The 23,233-nt window shown below is 32.8% G+C and overlaps 3 protein-coding genes across 5 annotated transcripts; 2 read left to right on the forward strand and 1 right to left on the reverse strand.

The window, feature by feature from the left end:
• Positions 1–2,303, forward strand: LOC146919400 (Terpenoid synthases superfamily protein). Its single transcript, XM_085712746.1, has 2 exons — positions 1–91; positions 1,115–2,303. The coding sequence occupies exon 2, from the start codon at positions 1,134–1,136 to the stop codon at positions 2,043–2,045; it is 912 nt and encodes a 303-aa protein (XP_085568872.1). The 5' UTR covers positions 1–91; positions 1,115–1,133; the 3' UTR covers positions 2,046–2,303.
• A 4,318-nt stretch (positions 2,304–6,621) lies between these two features.
• Positions 6,622–11,550, forward strand: ANAC026 (NAC (No apical meristem) domain transcriptional regulator superfamily protein). 2 transcript variants are annotated; one of them, XM_085712753.1, is made up of 4 exons: positions 6,622–6,934; positions 9,212–9,402; positions 9,631–9,908; positions 10,668–11,550. In XM_085712753.1, exons 2-4 carry the CDS (start codon positions 9,243–9,245, stop codon positions 11,274–11,276), a joined length of 1,047 nt encoding a protein of 348 aa, XP_085568879.1. In that variant the 5' UTR covers positions 6,622–6,934; positions 9,212–9,242; the 3' UTR covers positions 11,277–11,550. The 2 variants fall into 2 exon arrangements, with proteins under 2 accessions (XP_085568879.1, XP_085568878.1); XM_085712752.1 differs by having other exon boundaries at positions 6,622–6,928.
• Positions 11,551–20,824: 9,274 nt separating this feature from the next.
• LOC146919402 (Pentapeptide repeat-containing protein) lies at positions 20,825–23,155 on the reverse strand. Of its 2 annotated transcripts, none has more exons than XM_085712760.1 (7): positions 22,881–23,155; positions 22,597–22,762; positions 22,482–22,511; positions 22,003–22,109; positions 21,869–21,903; positions 21,628–21,756; positions 20,825–21,451 (listed from the first exon to the last, which is right to left on the reverse strand). In XM_085712760.1, the coding sequence occupies exons 1-7, from the start codon at positions 23,032–23,034 to the stop codon at positions 21,260–21,262; spliced, it is 813 nt and encodes a 270-aa protein (XP_085568886.1). In that variant the 5' UTR covers positions 23,035–23,155; the 3' UTR covers positions 20,825–21,259. The 2 variants fall into 2 exon arrangements, with proteins under 2 accessions (XP_085568886.1, XP_085568888.1); XM_085712762.1 differs by having other exon boundaries at positions 22,597–22,787.
• Positions 23,156–23,233: the final 78 nt, after the last annotated feature.

The following is a 23,233-nucleotide window of genomic DNA, read 5'->3' on the forward strand; positions in this document are numbered from 1 at the left end:
AAGTTGGATTGGTGTCCGCACTCAACTCAACTTCAGCCGGAGTTGCTCGTCGGCCGTCAGAAACACTGACGAAGTCATCAACATCATCCAGGTTTTACTTTTTTTCTTTTTTCAATTTCATGTAGCAAACGCGATGATACGATTTGCGGTCACGCTCTCACAATTCCCTACTTGCGCAGTAGATCATAGCTCCATTTTGCATCGCTATTGCGCGCTATATCGGCGAAATTGACTAAATGCAGCACTTGTTCGCTTAGTTCTGTCTAGTGAACTCTAGAATAACTTATAGCTTATACAAAAACAATTTAACTTTATTTTGTATCCAAATAGCTTATAAATAAGTGCTTAACTGCTTATATTGCTGAGTTTCTCCCTTTAGCATATATTAGAAGCTTAATTCCCAATTAGTATAATTAGGTGTTGGTTTTGATTGTTCTAGCACTTCTTTTCTCACACAGCTATGAATTTTTTTCTATTTTCTTATTTTTAAAAATTTGTGTTAGTTTTACTTGTTTATAAAGAGAAAATAGACTCTTGAAATAAAACAATTGTCTTGCATTTTCGGCATTAGTTTCAGAGTAGGTTTTAAGTTACATTTGAATTAGTTTATTTATACTAGGTTACAGTTTTAGTGGGAACAAAAACCAGTCCTCAAAGTAACTTTTAGGGGCATTTTACTTTGTGAAAACATATTCTGTTTTTTAATTTCTAAAATTTGTGTTAGGTTTACTTGTTAACAAGTAGAAAAGAGACTGTTAAAGTGAACAATTGTCTTGCATTTTCGAAAACAATGAAAATGTCAAAAATTATTTTCATAATTTTCTAAAATGCATCGTCCCTAACTAGCATTTTATATTACCTCCATCACAGTGAGTCCTCTCTTTAAAAACTTTTTTTTATCTCTTCGTTAACAAATAAAACTAACTGAAATTTTAGGAAATGAAAATAGATTTTTAATCACAAAGTAAATGAGTCGTTAAGTTTACAAATATGGTAGCAAAGTTATGCTTGTGTAGTTGCATTATATCTCTGTGTGTGTGTATAGTGAAATGTATTGGCAACTTTTTTTAAAAATATATTGTAGGGTTGTGATTGATGTAACTTTCATCTGTAGGCATTAACGCAAGGATTTAATGAGTGGTGGTTCTGCATCTAGTAACTTAAGGCAAGCTCTCTCCCATTGCGTACAACAAGTGCGAAGTTATGATTACCATCACTATCTCTGCCTTCTCGAATTACCTCCATCTATGCGGAAAGCTGCATTTACACTCCGTGCCTTGAATGTTGAAACAGCTAAAGCGATGGATGTTGCTTCAGATCCCAGGATTGGCCTTATGCGCCTTGTGTGGTGGCAGGAAGCCATAGACAAATTGTTTGCCAATAAATTAATTGAACATCCAACAGCGCTGGCCCTGTCAAGTGTGATTGCAGAGACCAAAATTAGTAAGTCATGGTTGAAACGATCTGTTGAAGCCCGGATCGACGATGCAAGAAGAGAGGCCACCGACATTCCAGAAACTATGGAAGAATTGGAGAAATATGCCGAGAACACGGTATCTACTATGTTGTACTTGACACTTCAAGCTGGCGGTATCACGTCTACTGCAGCTGATCATGCAGCCTCACATATTGGCAAGGCTAGTGGTATTCTTTTGCTCCTTAAATCGCTGCCTTATCATGCTGGTCACAACCGACATTTTTCTTACATTCCAAGGGCAATAGCATCCAAACATGGGCTAATCGTTAAACAGGAAGGTCAAGGAGAGAGATGGGTGGATTCTCGCGAGGGTCTGTGTGATGCAGTTTATGAAATGGCATCAGTAGCCAATGCACACTTACAAAAGGCACGGAAATTGGCTGGGAGTGTGCCTGCTGAGGCTATTCCAGTGCTCCTGCCAGCTGTGCCTTCTCAGGTTCTCTTGGATTCCCTACGCCGGGTGCAATTTGATGTGTTTGATCCAAGGCTTGCACGAGGGGTGCTGGGAATACCACCTTTGTGGTACCAGCTTCAACTCAAGTGGACTTCATGGAGAAGGAAATACTAAACTAGTTTAGTTACCTTGGCGTTAATCAACCCTTGGGGGTCTTGAAATTTTTTCATGTGTGTTAATTGTTTAATAAGTTTATTGGACCATGTAACAGAAACTAGATTCTAGCATGTGCACTAATTGTGATGTGCATTGTATCTTTTTAAAATGAGGCCTGGGTTATTTACAGGCCAACAAAATTGTATTTTAGCATACTTAACATGATTTTCTGCTCATAATTTAAAGAAAACATAACATGATTTTAGTATACCAAAATCATGATAAGCACTTGTGCTATAAGCTGCAAATAAACCAATCCAAACAGGCCCTAAGACAAGCTCAAGTCTTCAACTGCTCTTTACAGAAAGAGCTGCACAGTGCCTAGAAGACATGGTATGCTTTCTCCTTGTGATTTTCTGTGGCAAGTTATCGAGCTTCCCTGTTCCTCATTGTCTTGGCTCTGATTTTTGTTGGTCACATGAAATGAAACACGTCTATGATGACCCTGTAAACTATTGTTTAGGTAATTTTTTCTTCATATCTTTCTTTGATTTTCTTGCTTTTAATGGTCATGATACATACATGACTACAACAAACATAAACAAGTTGTAATTTTTAATGGAAATAAAACAATTTTTTCATCTCAAATTGTGTTGTGTGACTGACACCATTTATTAAAAAATCAGATGCTCATTAACAACACTTGTCCAAACTCGTTGGTAGAGTTCGCTAGAAGACAAGTTAATGTAGTGTTCCACAATTTGGCTTGAGTGACCACATATACAGCTAATCCTCAAGTTTTTGACGTTGTTTCACATTGTTTTCATGATATTATCCTTAATGAAATGAGTTAATTTTGCGTGCCTAAAAACAAAGCAAAAAATGAACAAAAATATTGATGGATTCATCTTGACTGTGGATGTATCTGATTCTTCTAAAGATTCATGCAAGGATCTGAAACATTTAATAGTTGCTTGAAAGTTATTGACAAAATATTTTCTTTTCCGTTTGTTCTTGGTCATATGTAATTATATAACTAAATTTGAAAAGGGTTTTATATTTACCGAACAATTTTATTCATAATTGGAGCCAAAGCTTGATGGAATGTTTGAGGATCTTGCTTTGGTAGGTCCAAGATGACAATTGGTTCACGTGTGAGACGTTTACTTCACTTCTTTGCCAGTTACAATCAAACCAAACCATAAAAGAAATATACAATAGAATTAAAGGGCAACCCGGTGCACTAGAGCTCCCACATATGCAGAGTTCAGGAAGGGTCCCACCATTTGGTGTATTGTACGCAACCTTACCCTGTTTTACACAAGAGGTTGTTTCCAGGAAATATACAATAGAATCAAACCACAAAAAACCATCAAGTTAGCATTCACTGGGCTCTTCTTTTCCATGATTTTCATTATTTTCTTCTTTTCTGTTTAAAAATACTTTTTTGATGAAAAATATGAAATTACATGGTAAATTATGAATGCATTAAAATAATATTGAGGTTAACAGCATCAGCACACACGATCAATATTTCATAATTTTATTGGACAACTGCACAAAACTTGATCCCAAAGCATAGGCATCCATTTGAATGGTTCACATTCTCTAGCTGTGGAAACAGGCAGAATTACAATGAGTCAGTATAAAGTTCCAACTAAAAACAGAAATGCATTCTATATATGGTATAACAGTTGGAGGTCCATAAATAAAACCGGTCTGCACTAAAATTTTCAGACTAAATATAATGATCTAAATTTTGAACATCAATGGAAAATTTAATTATACGTAAAATATTCAGTTTTATGTCTCTGTTGGAGGCTAGGCTTGAGCCCCTTTTTGTTAAAGAAAAAAGACATTGTATAAGGAGAAGTATCTCATCCGCATTCCTTAGCTTATGGTCGGTTGGTGGGCCAGGCTCGTGGGTTTATATTAGATTACCATTACCATTAGTACATTTCAATACTAAGTACTAATATACTGAAGTAATTGTTTAGTGTCATAATATTTTTTTTGACCAACCAACCAGAGACAGCGTGAGGTTACTCCAACAGAATAACAATTATTAGTATTTCTCTAGAAACCTTTAATTCTATTGTCTTGTCTGGTAATAATCTATTTGTACTTTTTGAGGGGCACCTGCAACTGCAATAATGTTATGGAGACCTTCACGGGACCTTGCCAGATCAGATTTTCAGAAGTATGTAACAACGGAGTATCCTGAGAAGTGAGCAAATGGTATGCTGATCGCACCGAGTAACACCCCACCCCCCCCCCCCCCCCCCCCCCCCCACAATATCAGGAAGCCACTGCCAGCGATCTGAAACATCTACCTGCAAGATAACGTTAGAAAGTAACATCTTACACTCCGCTAACAATTCTTCCTCCCACACCCACAACCTCCTCCTCCACTGCCAAGCATTTCCATCCTCCACCCAACCTAGAGAAAACATAGTTGCAACAGAATGCAACTTGTTCTCCGCCAAATCAAACAACCGCCTAAAACGTTGACAAAAAGGCACCTCTCCTAACCACCGGTCATACCAAAAAGAAGTACCAACCCCATCTCCAACCTTTCGCAACACAATCTCCTGAAACCACCCTGCGCCATCACTACCACCTCCATCCCTAATCCTAGCCACCTCTCTCCACCAATAAGAAACACTCCGGCCCCCAACCTCCAACCTCCCTGCCTCCTCACCATACCTAGCTGCCAACGCCCTATACCAAAAACCTCCTCTATCAACTAACATCCTCCAACACCATTTTCCTAAAAGAGACAAATTAAACTCTCCCAACTGTCTAAGCCCCAACCCTCCAAACTCCTTTCTAAGACAAATTGTATCCCAATTAATCCAAGAAATGTTCAACGCTCGGTAATTCAGTGAGTCGTTTCCCTTTGGGCTCAACGCTCAGGGTTGTGTTTGATACCTAACTGTTTGGTCGCTCGGTTATCAACAACGTTGAAGATGTTCTAGGTTTATTCGAATTGTGTTTTGTATCAATCTGTTTGTTCACGCGGTTATTAAAGTGTCTTCGTCCTATGTGTTTGGATTGAGGGTTTAGAAGAAAAAGGGAGGAGAAGATTTACTTTTCTATTTAAAAATATGGACTGTATAACATGTTTTTTTTGAAATAAATTAAGTGTGATTGAAGTATTATATGATCGTTTATCATGTTAATACGTTAACTTTTTGAAAAACATTTCATAGTGTTCTTAATTTAAAATGAAAAGTAAACCATCCATCCTTTCCCCTCCTAAACCTTCTATCCAAACACACCCTTAGACTCAATTCTCGGAGGTTGTGTTTGGTATTAATTTTTTTAGTTCATTAATATTATATAGAGCTCATGTCACACAAAGATAGACGAGCGAATATAATCAAATGATAAATTAACTAAGCTAAGGACTGCTTTATCACAATATTAGATCGACCTAATAAATATGGTACATGTTACTCTATGGTTCAAAGACACTAGGCCTATATATTAAGGGTCCAGTCGCTTCATATATAAGAAGCATGTCTTGCCCTAAATTAGGTATCCCCCATCTTACTCTTTTACTCTTCTACTATATTATGTTTAGTCGGACTTTGGCATGTACCTCCTCTCTGGTCAGACACCATGGACCTTCACTAAAGCTCCACCATCTTCGACCTCCCAAAAGTTGATTTGATTTATTAGACAACAATAATAACATATTGAAAGATCGATGGAAATTAACGACACTTAGTTACTCTAAAGTTATCTTTTCTACTCATGTTGATTTAGTAGTGTAAATGTTTTAAAAAATGATAACAATCACTTTAAAATTCTTTTTTCTACATAGATGAAAAACATATCAATCAAACTCCAAAGACTTGGTATAGTGATAAAAAGATAGGTATTGAATTCGACAAATCATAGGTTCGAGTTCTCCTAGTATCTTTAGAGGAATGTATATATAAATAATTTTGTAAATGCTCTTTAATTCGAATATCTTCTTTGCCTTGTACTGATACATCATCCTCTCACCCTAAATTTATCTCATAAAAATGCATCAAATATTAAAGTTTACAAATATGGTTTTTTTCATAAAATTAGTTCCTTATAAAGCTATAAAGTTATCAAGTTATAAACTACACGTCACTAAATTATTCGTCTTGTGTCACCACTTAAATACTATGATTGTGTATTTTTAAGAGATTAATGTAGTGAAGTATAATTCTGATTGACATTTTACTAGTAGTACAATACAATCTTTGTCTCTCTTTTTTTCCCCTCTCATTCCCTTTTAATAATGAATGACCATTCGTGCTCACCGTTTGATGAGTTGATCAATGTTTCATTCTCTTTCACTTTTTCCAATCCCGGGCCCGGCAACCGCAAACTTTAACACCAAATAATCATTCTTTTGGCGTCATCATCAGTTGCTGGTGGGTGGAATATCTCTCTCTAACATTCTTTTTTTGATGAACTCAAAGCTTTTCCAGTAATCTAGCTCCAACTCAATAGATAAGGAGAGAGAAACTTTAATTTGAGAGTGACGCTTTATTAGGGTTTCTTCATTTCTCTCATCTTTATATATTTCTTCTTGTACTCTTGTGCTTTTGCCTCCAACCTATTTCATTCAAACATCTCCATTTTCTTTTTCCTTCACTTTCTCAACTTCTCTTTTTCTCCTAGGGATTGATTGATTTTGTTCAATTCCCTAGGAATGAATTGCCATTAATTACCTTACTTTTAGTGCTTTCTAGATTTGTCTCTTTTTGGTTGTTGGAATATATTTCATGATTTTTATATCATAAGATTGTTGAATAAAAGGAAGTATATACAGCTCGTGAATTTTGTGCTGCAAATTAAGAGGTTTCTTTTATCAGATCTACACTACACATTGGAGTCTTTACGGAGAGCAAATCAAGGTTAAGGTTATTCTTTCGTCTTTACCTTTTAAATTTAATTGATATTAATGTAATGATTTAAAAAAACTATGAATCTATGACCTGAAATTGTGTTTGTATGTAGATCAATTCTTATCGTAAAAGCCGATTATATAAAGTTGAGTTTTTTTTTTTTTTTTTTAAGGAAATATAAAGTTGAGTTAAACTCAATCTAATTTCTAAAATTTTTCTTTTTGTTCTTCAATTTATCATGTCTCGACTAAATACAACAAATAAATTCTGTCACATCTCTTATTCATTCTATTACTCATTTCGTTTCAAAATACAATGACTTCACACGTGCCAATTCACAACTTTGACCGTTAATATTTTTAATTATCTAAAGTAAAAAATTATAAAAATTTAATACTTTGAATATATTTATCCAGACAAATCAAACAACATATTACATGTTAATATTTGTATTTATATAATTAGTTAAAAGGGTTTTTCTAACATGTGTAAATTTGCATATGTTAAGAAATTTAAAATGGTAAGTTTGTTTTGGAACTTGTGTATTTTATACATATAACTGTTTAATAAATAATTGATGTTTTTCAATGAAAAGTTATTACTTTTAGTTGACTAAACATGTGCAATATTGCACATGTTAGACAAACCCTAGTTGCGATATATATTTTGAAGCGGTGAGAGTATTTATTGTTCATATAATTTCCGCGATCATTTATTATCTCATGTTATCCAATAGTACATTTCTTATGGACTTGATTATAAACATAGTCAAGTCAAATGCTAATTAAATGTCACTTGGGGGTAAAGATCTCTGACTTGACTCTAATCTGTGTGTTTCGGTTGGAGTTTGTTTATCAACGTGCCTAACGTTTAAATCATGCTCACTTTTCCCTTTTCATTCCTTTTGTTTCACATCAGACAATATTAAGCTTTTTCCGTCCCTATTGTCCCAACCACATTAATAGTATTGTTTTATCTGCATGCGACGTGGTGATATATTTTGATTGTTTGTACTTTGTATAATCAGCTTCTATTTACTCATTTTGCCTTAGCACTCGTAAACCAGAACATTAATGGACTAAATTTGATTGCTCTAAAACCAACCTATTTTGTAGATTATAATTAATGTTTGGTATATCCTATAAGATCATTAAGATTATTCATGCTTGCATCATTGCATTCTACAAAAGGGCCTTCTCTTTTGTGTGCTACAAGTTTAGTTTGTTTCTTTTTCCTTTCAAGGGAAAAGAGAGGTAACAGATATATGTCTACAATTCATTTTTCAATTCTTATGGAGTGTCCTTTACTATTGCTGTTTCCTCTCTCTCTCTCTCTCTCTCTCTCTCTCTCTTCTTTTTCAAATAAATGAAGAGTATTTTGTTTGATAGAAAAATAAATGTAGGGGTTTTTTTTTTCCAAATAAATGTTGAGTTTGTAATCAAGTAATCATAATATTGCTAACATTTTTAAATGATTAAAAATTATATTTTAACATGTCCTCAAAACTATTTTCAAGTATATTTCTTTTGTGTATAAATCTGAGAATCGGTATAAAAAAAATACTCAATGATCAATAAATTTATTAACAATAAATACCTCCATCTTTATTTCTTGAGAAATTTTGTTGTCTCTTTTAATAGAGGATCAACCATTTCAAATTTTAAAATGCATTAATTATTTCTTTTCTAAAATACCTATAATTTGTATTTTTTTTGGTACTTACTAACAAGTTTTGAAGGTAAATTAACAAACTTGGAAAACAATACAAATTTTTACAAAATTATCACTATTACCAACTTTCTTAATTTTTATAATTTCGTCGAGGAGGTCCTTTATTTAGTGATTGAGGTAACATTTAATAGGGTTGTTATCAATCTTCAAATTTTTATTATAATAACTTAAAAAGTATTATCTTTTGACTCTTTTTAAGAGGTCCATATTAAAATGACTCGACATTTATACTTTTTGTGTGAAATAAAAAATTCTGATGATCAAAATATTCCAGCTCTATACCTTATTTAGACATGAATTTAGTTTAATTCATGCTTTCTTGGATTCTCTTGGTTTTTTTTTTCTCACATAGTTTACTCTGACCTTTTTTTTTTTGGACTTCTTATCTGACCTAATTGACATAGAAACTTCAGTGTTCAATATTGTCCTTTATAGTTCTCTTCAATACAAATCATGGTATGCATAATCATCAGTTTGAATCATTTTAGTGCCTGTGTTATTCTGAAATGGAAGTGAATCTCATAATTTAATATTGTTTGTTTTCCCGTCAAATGCACGCAGGTTGAATTTGAATTATCTATAGCTAGCAGATATGAACAATTTCTCACACGTTCCTCCTGGATTTCGTTTCCATCCGACCGATGAAGAACTTGTTGATCACTACCTCAGGAAAAAGATAGCTTCTAAAAGGATTGATCTTGATATCATTAAAGATGTTGATCTCTATAAGATTGAGCCATGGGATCTACAAGGTACTTAATTACTCCTTCCGATCTTATATAAAATAAAGTTGGGTCAACAAAAGTTGACGTATCTGATTCAAATAAAACTAGATACATTAACTTTTATTGACATAACATTCTCTTATATATAAAACCGAAGGAGTATTTACAAGTCTAGCTCCAAGATTATATATTAATTTATTAATAAATAAAAATAGATACTCACATTTGTTGCTTGTTTTGTGTTGAAACATGAAGAATTATGCAAAATAGGAAGTGATGAACAAACTGAATGGTACTTCTTCAGTCATAAAGATAAGAAGTATCCAACGAGCAGTCGTACAAATAGAGCTACAAAAGCAGGATTCTGGAAAGCTACAGGAAGAGACAAAGCAATTTACTCAAACCATATTTGTCTGATTGGAATGAGAAAGACTCTTGTCTTCTATAAAGGAAGAGCACCTAATGGTCAAAAATCTGATTGGATCATGCATGAGTATCGCTTAGAAACAAATGAAAATGGAACTACTCCTCAGGTAATAATAACTGTAATAAGCACATATTTAATATTTTCTTTCTTTTTCTGAAAAACAAGAATATATTATCCCTCTATATATCTATCTACACATGTACTATTGATTTTTTTTAGGCACAAAAACAACTAATGAATTTGAGTGTAACTAGATGTAGTTTAATTTTGAATTTGAGGTTGCGTTTACGTTTGCTTGCATTGTGTTACAAAAATTTATATTGTACGTAGTAGAATATATATCCGCAAATACAATTTACGAGGTCGCAATTATAATTGTAGTTGAAGAGACATCTAAAACTAGAAAGATAATGAGGGAATACAGGCGGGGGCAATGTGCCCTCCCTCATCCCTCTATTTTGTTACTATTTTATTTTATAAATGTTCATTTAGATTCGGTTTTTAGGTTATGTGATATTAGTAATTATTTAATATTAAAATAAATTATAAACCCCGTCTATGAAATTTCTGGTCTGGTCATGTCTAATATATTTTAGGAAATTGCTGTTTGTCCCGAAAGAATGCATCAAGACAGAATCACGAGAGACTAATTACTCAGTATATATATCATAAATTACACCCATGCCCTCCCATGTTTTCCGCTCAGCAGCTTATTTTATTGGTCAGTTGCTTTTCGGGAACAGTTCGGGATAGAATCCCTCTAGATGAATAGCACTACTCTATATTTTATTACGGCTACAATTTTGGTCGCGAACTCAATTTAAAACTATACCAATTTTAATTAACTTGATTCACAAATTTATAGGAAGAAGGATGGGTTGTGTGTAAAGTGTTCAAGAAACGAATAGCTACAACAATGAGGAAAATGGACGATTCACCATGTTGGTATGATGATCAAGTATCATACATGCAATCAGATCTTGAATCCCCAAGCAGAGTTTCTTCTCATCACCCTTATAATGCATCATACCAACATCAACAACAACACTACCCTTGCAAACAGGAGTTGGATCAATTGCAATACAATATACACATTAATAATAATGATGCTAATAATTTCCTACAACTTCCACAACTAGAAAACCTCAATTCTCCTTTGCAATGCTCATTATCATCACATTCAATGACTCAAGAACAATATGGCCAGCAACAAAGTATGCAAATGCTTTATGGTGGTAGCAATGATTTACAAGCAGTAGTGGAGCAATCAAACGAATGGAAAGCACTAGACAAATTTGTTGCTTCTCGGCTAAGTCAAGATCAAGATGCTTCTAAGGGAACTAGTAGTTATTGTAATGTGGCTGAACAAATTGCTTTGCTATCAAATGATGAATCCAAAAAATCAGAAATTGGTGGCCAGGAACACGTGACTTCAATCTCCAACTCCAATTGTCAGATTGACACGTGGAAATGAAAATTTGTAACTATATATATGAAGATGCATATTAATATTATATATTATAGGGAGTAGTACAGTTTAACTCCTACAAAAATTAAAAGGGTATTGGTACAAGTTTATGTACATAGTAAACCCTTATAAAGCATTGTTAAATATTCTTATCAGGTTGAACCTCTTGTGCAAGAGAAGCCGACCATTAATACTCTGCAACTGATATTTAAGTTGCTGTATACAACTATAGCAAATAGTTCTTGCTTCTAGTTGAAATCAAAGTTTATTACTTTTTTAATTACTTTTGTTTAGGCAGTTACTTATGTACTTTGTTAATTTTACTTGAAACCTATATATCATTTTTACTTGAAACCTATATGTATATGTACAATATTTTTCTCTTCCTACTATTCAATTCGTACGTCATTATTTGTACCGTTATATATGGGTTTTGTTAGAAGCCACCCATGAAGGTGTCTTTTAGCAACCCACATCTCAAGGTGTGATTTCCACTTTTTAGTTATAACTTTGCTAAAAGACACTTTCATAAAAATTAGTTGGTGTCTTTTAACAAATGCTCATAGAATAGAATAACTTGGTAAAAGACACATTCATAAAATGTGTCTTCTAACAAAACCCTATATATATATATATATATATATATATATATATATATATATATATATATATATATATATATGTGTGTGTGTGAGTGTGCGCGTGCGTGAGACAAACCTTCTCCTCTAACATGATTTTTTTTCATACACAAAAACAAATAAGGATCGCACCCCTAACAACTTAATTGCATAAGGCGCTCGAACCCTTAAAACACTATAATGCAACCACATTTCGGTTGCTTTTTTGAAACACTTATATTTTTATGAGGTTATTGAAAGTTGAAACTTTTAGATACATAGTATATAGACACACACCACCATTTTCTTAATTCAAACGTGCATTTCGTTCAATGAGTAGGCAGCTTATAAAACAGAGAAAATCTTGTGTGGACCAGGACCAAGAATTTTGGTTTGGTCACACACACAAGAATTTGCCTTCTCTCTCTTCTCTTCTCTCTTCTCCATGACCAAACCAAAATTCTTGGTCCTAGTCCACACAAGTGTTTCTCTATAAAACATGGTTTTACTCAAGCCGAATGCAAGGTAAGGTGGTGAGACTCTGAGCAGTTTTTTTTTCTTATCAGCAAAGAAATTGAATATATTAAAAGGGAGAGAAATACTCCAACCCATATTACAAATAGAGTCTAAAGAAACAATAAACTAGTACATTTTAGTCATATGACCTACTGGAATATGACTTTCAACTATTGGGATGCCATTTGCTCGCACGAAAATTTTGTTATTATGCAAAAAAAAATATTCAAAATTGTACTTGTAATATTAAAAGCAAGAATTGATCGTTAAATAAATTTATTGTCATAGTTTTCATTATTTTTTTCAAGAGTTTAAATTGCATACACAATATGTGTATGAGCTTTTACAACTATTATCAATCACAATTCATGGAGTGGTTGGTTACTAATTGACTAATATGTGATTACCAATTGGCCAACTTCTATTTAGTGATTTGTATAGTATACAACATGAATATATCTATAATCTATTGTATATATAAATTAGGTTTAATTGCAGTTTTGGTCCCCATATTTTCATCTTTTTGCAAAATTGGTCCTCCTATTTTAAAATTCGACAATTTTGGTCCCTCTATCAAATATTTTGTCTAAAATATTGTGATATGATGTTTTAAATGAAATTTTCAAGGAATTTTGTTACAATTTCATCGATGTTCAGATCATATTCCATGACATTTAAAATTTATTGCATCACATTTTTATAGTTCAAAAATATGAGGGGGACCAAAACTGTTGAATTTTAAAATAGGAGGACTAATTCTTCAAAATGGTGAAAATAGGGGACCAAAACTGCAAATAAGCCTATAAATTAAAAAAAAAACAATTTTAATTACTAAAAAGTTCACAATAAATTTTAAAAAAATAAAGGATGTTTTGTGATTTTTGACAACAAAATTGGCGAAATGGAAAGAGAAACAAAAAAAATACTTGAATAAAAAGAAAATCCAAGAAGAAAAAAAAAAAAAACTTCTCTTGCTTTCACTTTTTTTCTTTTGTCGTGTGTTGTGTTTTTGAAGTGAAGTGATAGAAATGACAGAAATAATTAAAATTACACTCACACCAACTCCCTAACCAACTTGGCAACCAACTAACTCTAGTTATCTTGACATAAAGCACTTGCCAGACCAAAAAAGTACCCAAAAAAAATGGCTGAAAATTACACTCAGTTTGGTTTTGCAGTCACATTATCTTGGTCGAATTCGATTAGGGTTTGTGGTTCGAAAACTGTAGGTTGCGAAGCGAGCAACAATATCGGAAGAAGAGAACTTGTTATAGGAAGCAAATAAACTTCCATGGGAGGATCGTCTCTCCCACAAGAATTGGAAGATATACGCAATGAGACCAACATCGATTTGTCAGGGTCTTTGCAACTCATTCACCGATCCCAAGGACCATCACATTCATGAATTCGGTTAGTGTATTTTTTATTGTTCTTTTTTTTTCATTTTGGTTAGGGTTTTTCGTGTTTCCTAATTCTATGCGACGATCGTTCACTGTCTTTGGTTGGTGGATTTTGTTGTGGTTTTCTTTAGAATTGGCCATTTAGTTGATATATTTTTTATAGATCAAAAGAAGAAGTTAATTTTGCAAAGATAAAAAATTATGGAAATTAACATGAAACCGGCCACGTGCATAAAAAACAAAATATAATTTCAAAATTTGAATTAATATTAAATAGTTAAATTAGTTGTAAAAATGTTAAAATAAAATTAGAAATTAGGAAAAATTGTTTAAACATAATCAAAATTGATATGAGTATTTTAGAAAAAATAATAATTTTACAAAGAACTCTCTTCCAAAGAACTAGATCTAATATTTTTAGAGTTGGATGATTGATAATAACACCCACTGTGTACTGTCGATCAATGATTTATGCTTGATTGTTTAACACCACTGTGTACAGGTGTACAATCCATATGCTTCAGAGCAGTTTTTGTCGCTTGATGCACGTTAAAGATAACCCCCTCTTGGAACGACACTTCAAGTGCACACCTGATTATTATGCAAACTTTTGGAGGTTTTCTCACTCCACATTTGGGAGTGAAGAGTTTCAATCTATGTTCCAAAAGTACTCTAATACTGACTTATTGCAATACTTAAACCAGCCAAATAACTTTTTGTTGATACATTTTAGAATGCCAACCTATTCTCTTTAGACTATTTGTTGTAACTCTTTATTTTGCTAGATTTTTTTTATAAGACATTGCAATGAAGTCGAATTTTATTTTATTGTTGAAATCAAATCTTCATTTGTATTTTTTTGTAAGTAGTCACCAAGACATTGCAATAAAGTCAAATTTTCTATCTCAACACTTCTTTATTTCATTGATAAATCTATATATGAAAATTGCACTAATATATTTATATGTAATTATTCATTAAAATTGGTGTTATTCAACCCGACCGATTTCAGTTGCTTATTGGATGCACATGCACTAAACTTTGTATAACCCGGCTGGTTCAGGCTTTGAACTGGTGATTCGATCGGGTTGACTGACCCAGACAATCTGTGCAACACTAAATTGTACTATTATGTATATTAAAAAAGTGGTCAATGGAATCGAGTTGAACCCAAGACAACTTGAGATGAGCTGCCACTATAATAAACTGGAGAAATACTTAGTGGAAACAACAAAAGCTATTTTATTGTAAAAAAACAAAAACAAAAAAAAGGAGTAAGCATTACTAGCGGAAAATCTGCCAGTAATGTTTAGATCTGATGGCAGTCGTGGCGGAAAAAACCGCCATTAATCCCTTTTCAATTTTAGATTGCATTACTGACAGAAAAATCCGCTAGAAACATTACTGATAGTTGTATTACTGACGGGTTTTATTGTTAGTGTTCCGCCAATAATGTTCATTAGTGACGGATTTTAAGCATTACTACAAAATTTCTCCATGAGTAATGACGAAAATTCTTGTAGTGTAACCCGTAATTGTTAAATAAACTACGAATATCTACCTAAAATATAGACTTAAATGGGGTCCCGAAAATGGACGCTTGGATTGAACCCCTCGGATTAGTTGGTCATTGTGCCAGATACCGAGTTTTTTTAAAAAAAAACTATTTAAAATATAAAATAAATAAATCCTAGTTATCTAAGTTGAAAAATTATCAAGAGTGCATGTTTAGAATGAAAAAAATGAGCACATGTAGGCAAACAAAATTATTTCCTTATAGATATATAAAACTGATTAAAACAAATAATTTAATCAAATAATCATCTAAAATTTTCTCTATCAATTTAATATTTAAAAAAATGAAAGAATTATCTATTAAATTTGACAAAATCTATGCTAAATGAAATATTATTTAAAATGAAATTTAATGAAGGAGAAAATGAGAAACGAATAAATAGTTTGAAATATGGACAAAACTTGTGTGAATTTCTTTATGTTTTTCATATGATTCTTAATTAAAAGTACACTTTTCATGAGTAGTTTATTTTGGAACCAAATGAAAACGACCTAAGAAAATGCACCTAATTTTTTGCTTAAATGCTTTTCGTATGGTACTTCACATAAAATACACACAACTACCTATGATTTCTCAAATCGATAATTTTTTCAAAGTTTGTTATAACCACAAAAAATGAGTTTTAATTATGTGAATACCCTTACGAAAAGCATGTAGGCAAAATGCAAATAAGTTTTGTCCTTGAAATAAAGGATTTGTTTAATGAAAAATATTAGCAATTAGTTGTTAAAAAAGAACACAAAGTATATAAATAAATAAAAAGATCAAATGGATGAAATAGTAATAATAGACTTGTGAAGGGAAAAAATCATTGTAATAGTAGAAGTAATTAGGGATGCCAAAAACTTTATATGCATGATATCTAAGGATAAAATCGACCATTGACACAAAGTGGATAGTTGAACAGGTATACACAGATAAAATAAATTGATATTTTGAGTACTTTAAATTAATGGATACATATGTAGAAGTAATGATATCTCTACATGCAATTTATAATGATAAATAATATGTGCAATTTGTGTAGAGATATTTAAATTATATAAAACATTAATTTTTTAATTAAAAAATTGTTAATGTATTAGCATAGTACATGTCCATAATAAAAAAAATTATAAAATTATATTATATTTAAAAAATATAAAAATTAAACTTATTGAATCAAATTATTTTGCAGTTAAAATTTGAGTCTAATATATTGCTAAAAGGTGATAAAAAATTAAACCCTTTTTAAAAATTAGAATATAAAGATACCTTTTTTTGAACAAGTAGAATATAAAGAGATACAATTTTGAAATTTGCAAGTCACTGATTCTTGGTGCATTTTGTGGAGATGTTTTTGATAGATAAAAAAAAAAGAAGTTATTTTTGCAAAGATAAAAAATATGGAATTATCATGGGAGCGGTCACGTGCATATAAAACAAAATATAATTTTTAAATTTGAATTAATATTAAATAGTTAAATTAATTGAAAAGAAAATATGTTAAAATAAATTAGAAATTAAAAAAAATTGTTTATATGTGATCAAAATTTATATGTGAATTTTGTAAAAAAAAATTATTTATTCACATAAATATCAGAAATCAATTATTTATTCTTGTTCTATTTTGTAACTTGTATCATATAACTTACTCAATAATGAAGAGAATCTAATTTATTCCATTCTCACAGGCATATACGAGTGTGTTAAGATGACTTTTCTCCTGGTGAAGAAGTATCACTCCTCTATAGCTGTGTATACAGTCTATCCTTTTTGGAACGTTCAGCTGGCAGCTAGAAACTCAGATGAAGCGCGGTGTCCAACGGCAGAAGAGTACTGTACAAAATAATTGTGTTCTTAAACACATGCATGCTCATGCATTCAAGGGGAGTAAAGTAGTAGCTAGTTCTTTTGTATATGTGTCATATTTCAATATTACAACAGTTGAAATCCTTGTTTGGGAGTCAAACATATAAATGTTCGGGCAGCACTTTGGTGCCATTAATGGCACCGTGCCATTAAATCTGGGCCATTAATGACACAAAGATAGATGTGTTGTGTGGCCCAGATGCAATGGCAATGCGTTTGTATGGTCCAGATTTAATGGCACGGTGCCATTAATGGCACCAAAGTGCTGCCCATAAATGTTCCTTTCAAGCAATGCCTATGTCACCAGTGGTACAAAGCATAATAGAACAAGAATGGGTTGAGCCCGGGCGCGTGTTTAGGTTAGCTGGATGGTAAATCCGCCCATGGTCACCATAATTCATTAGGGTGCATGTCAACCTAGTTATCTGATCCATAATTTTCACAAAAAGAGACCAAGTGTGAGTGAAAGATCGGCATGCGTGCTGATCATGGATCACAGGCTAGGGTGTAACGAAAAAATTTAATCAAGAAAGACTAATTTGCTGGAAATTCTAATACATTTTTTTTATGATACTTATTGTAGGAGGTATACATAAAATTAATTACTTTTAAATAAAGTTTACATGAGGTGCATGACTTGTTAGGAAATCAATAAGAATAAATATTTAATCAAGAGGAAGCACATCCACACAAGAAACAACAAGAAAAAATAAACCCGCAAATATTATTATGTTATTGAGCACGTCATACCTACATCTACAATCTTACTATACAATATTATTGTATTATTCAATTTGCAATTTTTACAAGGAGAGCCCTCTCAACTCCAATCTTCATATTTTTAATAAGGAAAATGTTATTGTCATGGATGCGATGAATCTCATGCAAATTTGTCACGAGCACAACATGAATAATAATTGGGATTTATTAAAATTGTTCTTTGGAGACTAAGGTAGTATACTATTGTGTTACTGACTGTGATAAACACCATGTTAAGATAATAACAACATCGCTATGAGTTTGTGTAGTAATTTCTTATCCGGAAACAAAAATTACAAAGAAAAGGATATACACTTTTTTTCTTCTTCTTCTAAATATGTAGGCCACACACAAATCGTAGTAGATACTCATAAGTTAACCAGAAATGGTGGTTAAGCAAAGTCTTCTCCAAAATATTGACTTCAGAAATAATGTTTCTCCACCAAAAGGCTAGTGAGGCGGTTTTGATTCTGTTATTTAATTTCTCTGTATTTGAACTCTGTTTTGGCTTGAGTACACCTTATGCTCAAGTTATTTTGATATTTTTAAAATAAATCCTTTAGTTTATCTTACAAAAGAATTCAAATATTGCTTATCAACAACGATGATTTCTACTACGGTTAATCACTATTGGATTGATGATGAGTCAATGTTTAGTCTATTTTTATGCATTATTTAGTTTAGTTTTATTTAGATTTGAATTTATTTTATTGCAATATTATTTCCTTTTTGAGTCTTTTTACTTCAATTGCATATTTTATATTTCAAAAATGAATATTGGATGGAAGGTGTCTTGGAGCAAAAGAAAGGAGTCTGGAGCTGATTTGGAACAAAAATACAAAAGATTCGGAACAAAAATATAAAGCCCCCAAGTCAGAAGCTTGGCACGGCCCGTGCCAACATGTGGCACGGCAGTGCCACCTCTCAGGATGCCTTTTGTTGCTTTTGCTTGAAGCCCAAGTTACCCTGTTTTAGTTTTACCGAATAGCCCTTGTAGTTGCTTAGATTTTAAGTCAATTGTAAAGCTATAAATAGAGTAGCTCTCCATCACAAATATTCATCTTTTGTTCTTGGAAATAATATGTGACAATTGTTTCTTTGAATAAAAGTTCACTTTTATTTTATTGTTCTTTTATTTTACGTTCTTCTTCTTCTCTTCTTTGTCTACAATGAACGTTAGTGAGTAGACTCTTCTTTGTCATGTGATTGTTGGATAAGTCTAATCTTGGAAATAATATGTGACAATTGTTTCTTTGAATAAAAGTTCACTTTTATTTTATTGTTCTTTTATTTTACGTTCTTCTTCTTCTCTTCTTTGTCTACAATGAACGTTAGTGAGTAGACTCTTCTTTGTCTTGGGATTGTTGGATAAGTCTAATGACATAATCCGGATCAAGCCAAGCCTTAAACCCTAATTATATGTTACCTTAATTCCTAATCTAAATTTACCGCTTTAACATGAATTAATTATTATCAAACTATGGAAGCGAACGCGGAGGGTTTGATAATGGTTAATTCATCATCTCAAATATCAATTCATAAAGCGAACGCGGAGCTTTGATATTCGAACAAGTGAATTTAGACAAGGGTTGCGAAACATGAGAATAGTCTAGCAAACCTTGGGACACATAAAGTTTCGATCTTCAAGGGTCCCAAAGGCAATCACCCATGAGAATAGGTGTGGTTGTTGGAGGGATACACTCACTGACTTCGAGAGAAGCTGTGATATGCTAAACAGAAACTTGTCCTTAGAAATTAAGATTAACGCATGATTATAAGTTTAAGGCTTGCTTGTGAAAAGATTCGTTATTATGATGAACCAATGATCCCAAGGCTCTTTATCATTATTGTTATTTACCTTCAGCAAATAAACCTCCTTTTACTAAATTTTCTTCTCCTCTAATCATTCTTTAAAGGTTAATTGAATTAAACAACTCCCTAGCGGAACGATACTCTTCTTACTACTATTACTTCGATAGGTCGTGCACTTGCGGTTTGGCCCTATCAATTGACACGGTTACTCAAAGTGTACATACACACAACACATGGCTAGAGTCTGTTTCCATACTCATTTCACCTGGTTATAGCTTTTGGTTACATAAACATGCACAAAATGGATGGATCGGATGACTTTGAATGTGGATGGTAATGGATGACTAAAAAAAATCCATTAAGAATCAACTAAAAAGATCAATACTTTTGGTAAAGTACTTTATGTCACCATCATTGTTGGACTGTATCAAGAAATTGTGATGTTTGAACCGTCGCAAGCAACCTAACAAATTAGCACCATGCACCCAAATCCTAGTTGCTCGCACCTCCATTCTCATAAAACACTAACCGGGACTATGGTTTTGCTTCTGCACCAGAGTCTTTCATGTGAAGCTCACCATTAACTTTGCACCACAAAATCTCACCTGCAACACCACAATGCTACCTCCACCAACCTGCATACCCATCTGAACGAAAATAAAAGACCAACGTGTAGAACTGGTAACCGAGTTGAAGGTGTTGAAAGTGTGTTCAAAGAAGTGTGTAAGGAGTGTGTTGCTATCATTTCTCTAATCACGTAAACCAGGTTTAACACAATTTCTATCTCTTCTTGATTGTCTATCACTTCAATATGGGAGATGTTAGGCAAGATTATTCATTTGTATAAATATAATGCACAAATCCACTGTCAACCTTGGTTACGTTATTGAGAAACATCAAAATGTGGGTTTTTTCTCCTTACAGGAGCTATTTTCCAAAGACCACTTTGTACTTCATAGGGCAAAGTGGATATACGACACAAGATTGGTAGAGCAGTAATCATATTCAAGCGTCGGGAAGATCTATATGGAATATATTTATTTCATTTTCGCAATATCGTTAATAACATGTAAAAGATATCTATTTCCTTATAGAATTACAATTGCCTAAAAGGAAGATCCACACACAGATTCAAACAGGAAATTGATCTTCAAAGATCATGAAAGTTTTGTCGTATATTTCAACGAGAAATCATGACCAAAACAAGAAGCATGATTCTATATGCAGAAAATGAGGAAGTAGATCTTACATGGGAGAAAGATGACTTCACTAAATAGTTTCTGGTTCTAAACTGAGAGCAAAATACCCAACACAGAACAAATAGGGTAGTTCAAGAAAGTGCTTCATTTGTTCAATGCAATTATGCTCTCAGAAGTCCAAAAATCACACATAGCCTCAATTGTTGTCCCTGATATATGTACAAGAATATGGTCTGATGGCAATCATTACTCCAAGTAACTATTTCGAGTCGCAAAGGCCTGATGCTTCATCGCAGAAACCATCTCGGTCTAGTAGTTTCTGTGGTGGAGCACTCAACAATGGAGAGGATGGGGTGCCATAAGCATTTCGTCGTTTGTTTCCGCAACCTAAACTCACTCTTGTGCTTACTCCTGTTACAGGATTTGTGCCACTAGCGTACTTGCATAAAGCCTACATAATTAGTCAAATAATATATGCAATCCTCAGTCATAAGCTCGATAAGTTTTACGCCAAGAAAACGCTTTGACCACATTGACATACATTATATGCAATTCGACCATGACCCTATAATGTGAAAGCTCGAACAATAAAATTTGGTTAGCGATCGATGCAATCAGTGGTCGTACCAGTTTTTGGGGAAGGTCCAACACAGCATCACTAAAATCAGCGCCTTCAATGATGGCGCCTCCAAGGTCACTCCGTGTGAGGACTGTTCTAGAAAGAATGGCATTCGTGAGATTGGCTTCATTAAGAACCTGTATACATAGTACATCCCAAACATGAAACCGGATATAAATAAAATCAGAGAAAAAAGCATACTTTTAGATAAAATTAGTCAGTTATTATATTTGATGTACTAGTAGTTACCATGCGATCCATCAATGTATCACTCAAATCAGCACCTAAAACATGTCGCGCAAAAAAAATCAATGAAATTATAATAATTGACTATCTGAAATTATAATACTTTTTAGATATAGAAATCCACTATTAACTTATACCTGTAAAATTTGCTTTGAATGCGACAGCTTTCTCCATGTATGCACCATTGAAAGTAGAACCGCTAAAATCTGATTCTCTCATATCAGCAGATGTGAAATTGGCTCTTCTGTATAAGGAATTTAGATTATGTCATGAATATAGGTCCCTAAACTTCTGTACATAATAACTATATTCAAAATAATTTGCTATGCTAAATTGCTCACATATATTATATATAGAAGTGGACAATATTACTAAGTTCTTAATTGAAATAAAAATATATATTTATTTGTAACACAAATTAGCTCCGTTTTTTTTTTTAAGAAGCTAAATTAGCCCACACAAAGTAGCACCGGGAGAATCGAACCTGAGACACACTCAAGACCCAGCCAACCCAAGTGGGTTAAATTAGCGACTTTAATTAGTATGTGCTTAATTGGCAATACACTCATCTCCTAAGAAAGAATTTAAATAACACAAGGCCTGATTGAAAGATTACCTGAAATTTTCATTCACATGCACTGTTTTCCTGCATTATAGTAACCCTAATGCATTAGTAATTATCATTCACCCAAATATATTAACTATTAATATAATAAATGAAAGAAACCAACTTGAGGTCTGCTGATCCAAATTGAGCAGCTGATCCAATACCAAATTCACCCCTCACTTCAGCTTCAAACTTGTTAAGATCAGCAAGGGCAGACATGTCAGAGCTGAAAACAATAACAGCAGCTGCCAACGTGGCTGAAACAAGTTTCCCCCAGTTCTTGTTGGACTCTACATTAGCACATGGCAGCTCAACCTAAGTCATCATTGCATTACAACACTAATTTCTTTCTTTTTCCAATCAAAATTAAAAAAAATTGAAGAAAGTATAGTGTATAGTACTACTAACCTTGAGGATGATTATTGTTTAAGCTCATTTTGCAAATGACTTGAGATGACTTTGAATGAAAATGCATTGTGTTTGAAACCTTGGAACTTGATGGGTAAGAAGAAACATGGTGAGAATTGATTGAAAGTGGTGTGAATGAATTAAGTGCCATCATGTATAAGGAAGATATTCAGTAACAAGATTAATTTGATATTCTAATGAGCAATGAGGAAGGAAAAGTTAACAAGTTTGCAGTTCACCAATTTCAACATTAAAGTGCAGGAAGTGATTGTGGTAAGTATTAGCACACGTGTTCTAGTGTTATCCAATTTTTGGTAACGCCACATGTCAAATTTTTGTACTTCGATCAAAAT

This window comes from Medicago sativa, chromosome 5 (assembly GCF_051527215.1).
Source record: "Medicago sativa cultivar Bolivia chromosome 5, Bolivia_mono, whole genome shotgun sequence".
Lineage (NCBI taxonomy): Eukaryota > Viridiplantae > Streptophyta > Magnoliopsida > Fabales > Fabaceae > Medicago > Medicago sativa.

What these genes read in the sequence shown, in the direction of transcription:
- LOC146919402 (XM_085712760.1), bottom strand. Translation starts at nt 23,034, where the DNA reads ATGATGGCACTTAATTCATTCACACCACTTTCAATCAATTCTCACCAT. An exon ending in TTTGGATCAGCAGACCTCAA is followed by an intron (nt 22,512 to 22,596) that starts GTTGGTTTCTTT and finishes ACTATAATGCAG; the next exon opens with GAAAACAGTGCATGTGAATG. An exon ending in CATGTGAATGAAAATTTCAG is followed by an intron (nt 22,110 to 22,481) that starts GTAATCTTTCAA and finishes TTCCTTATACAG; the next exon opens with AAGAGCCAATTTCACATCTG.
- ANAC026 (XM_085712753.1), top strand. Translation starts at nt 9,243, where the DNA reads ATGAACAATTTCTCACACGTTCCTCCTGGATTTCGTTTCCATCCGACC. An exon ending in TGAGCCATGGGATCTACAAG is followed by an intron (nt 9,403 to 9,630) that starts GTACTTAATTAC and finishes TGAAACATGAAG; the next exon opens with AATTATGCAAAATAGGAAGT. An exon ending in AAAATGGAACTACTCCTCAG is followed by an intron (nt 9,909 to 10,667) that starts GTAATAATAACT and finishes ACAAATTTATAG; the next exon opens with GAAGAAGGATGGGTTGTGTG.
- LOC146919400 (XM_085712746.1), top strand. Translation starts at nt 1,134, where the DNA reads ATGAGTGGTGGTTCTGCATCTAGTAACTTAAGGCAAGCTCTCTCCCAT.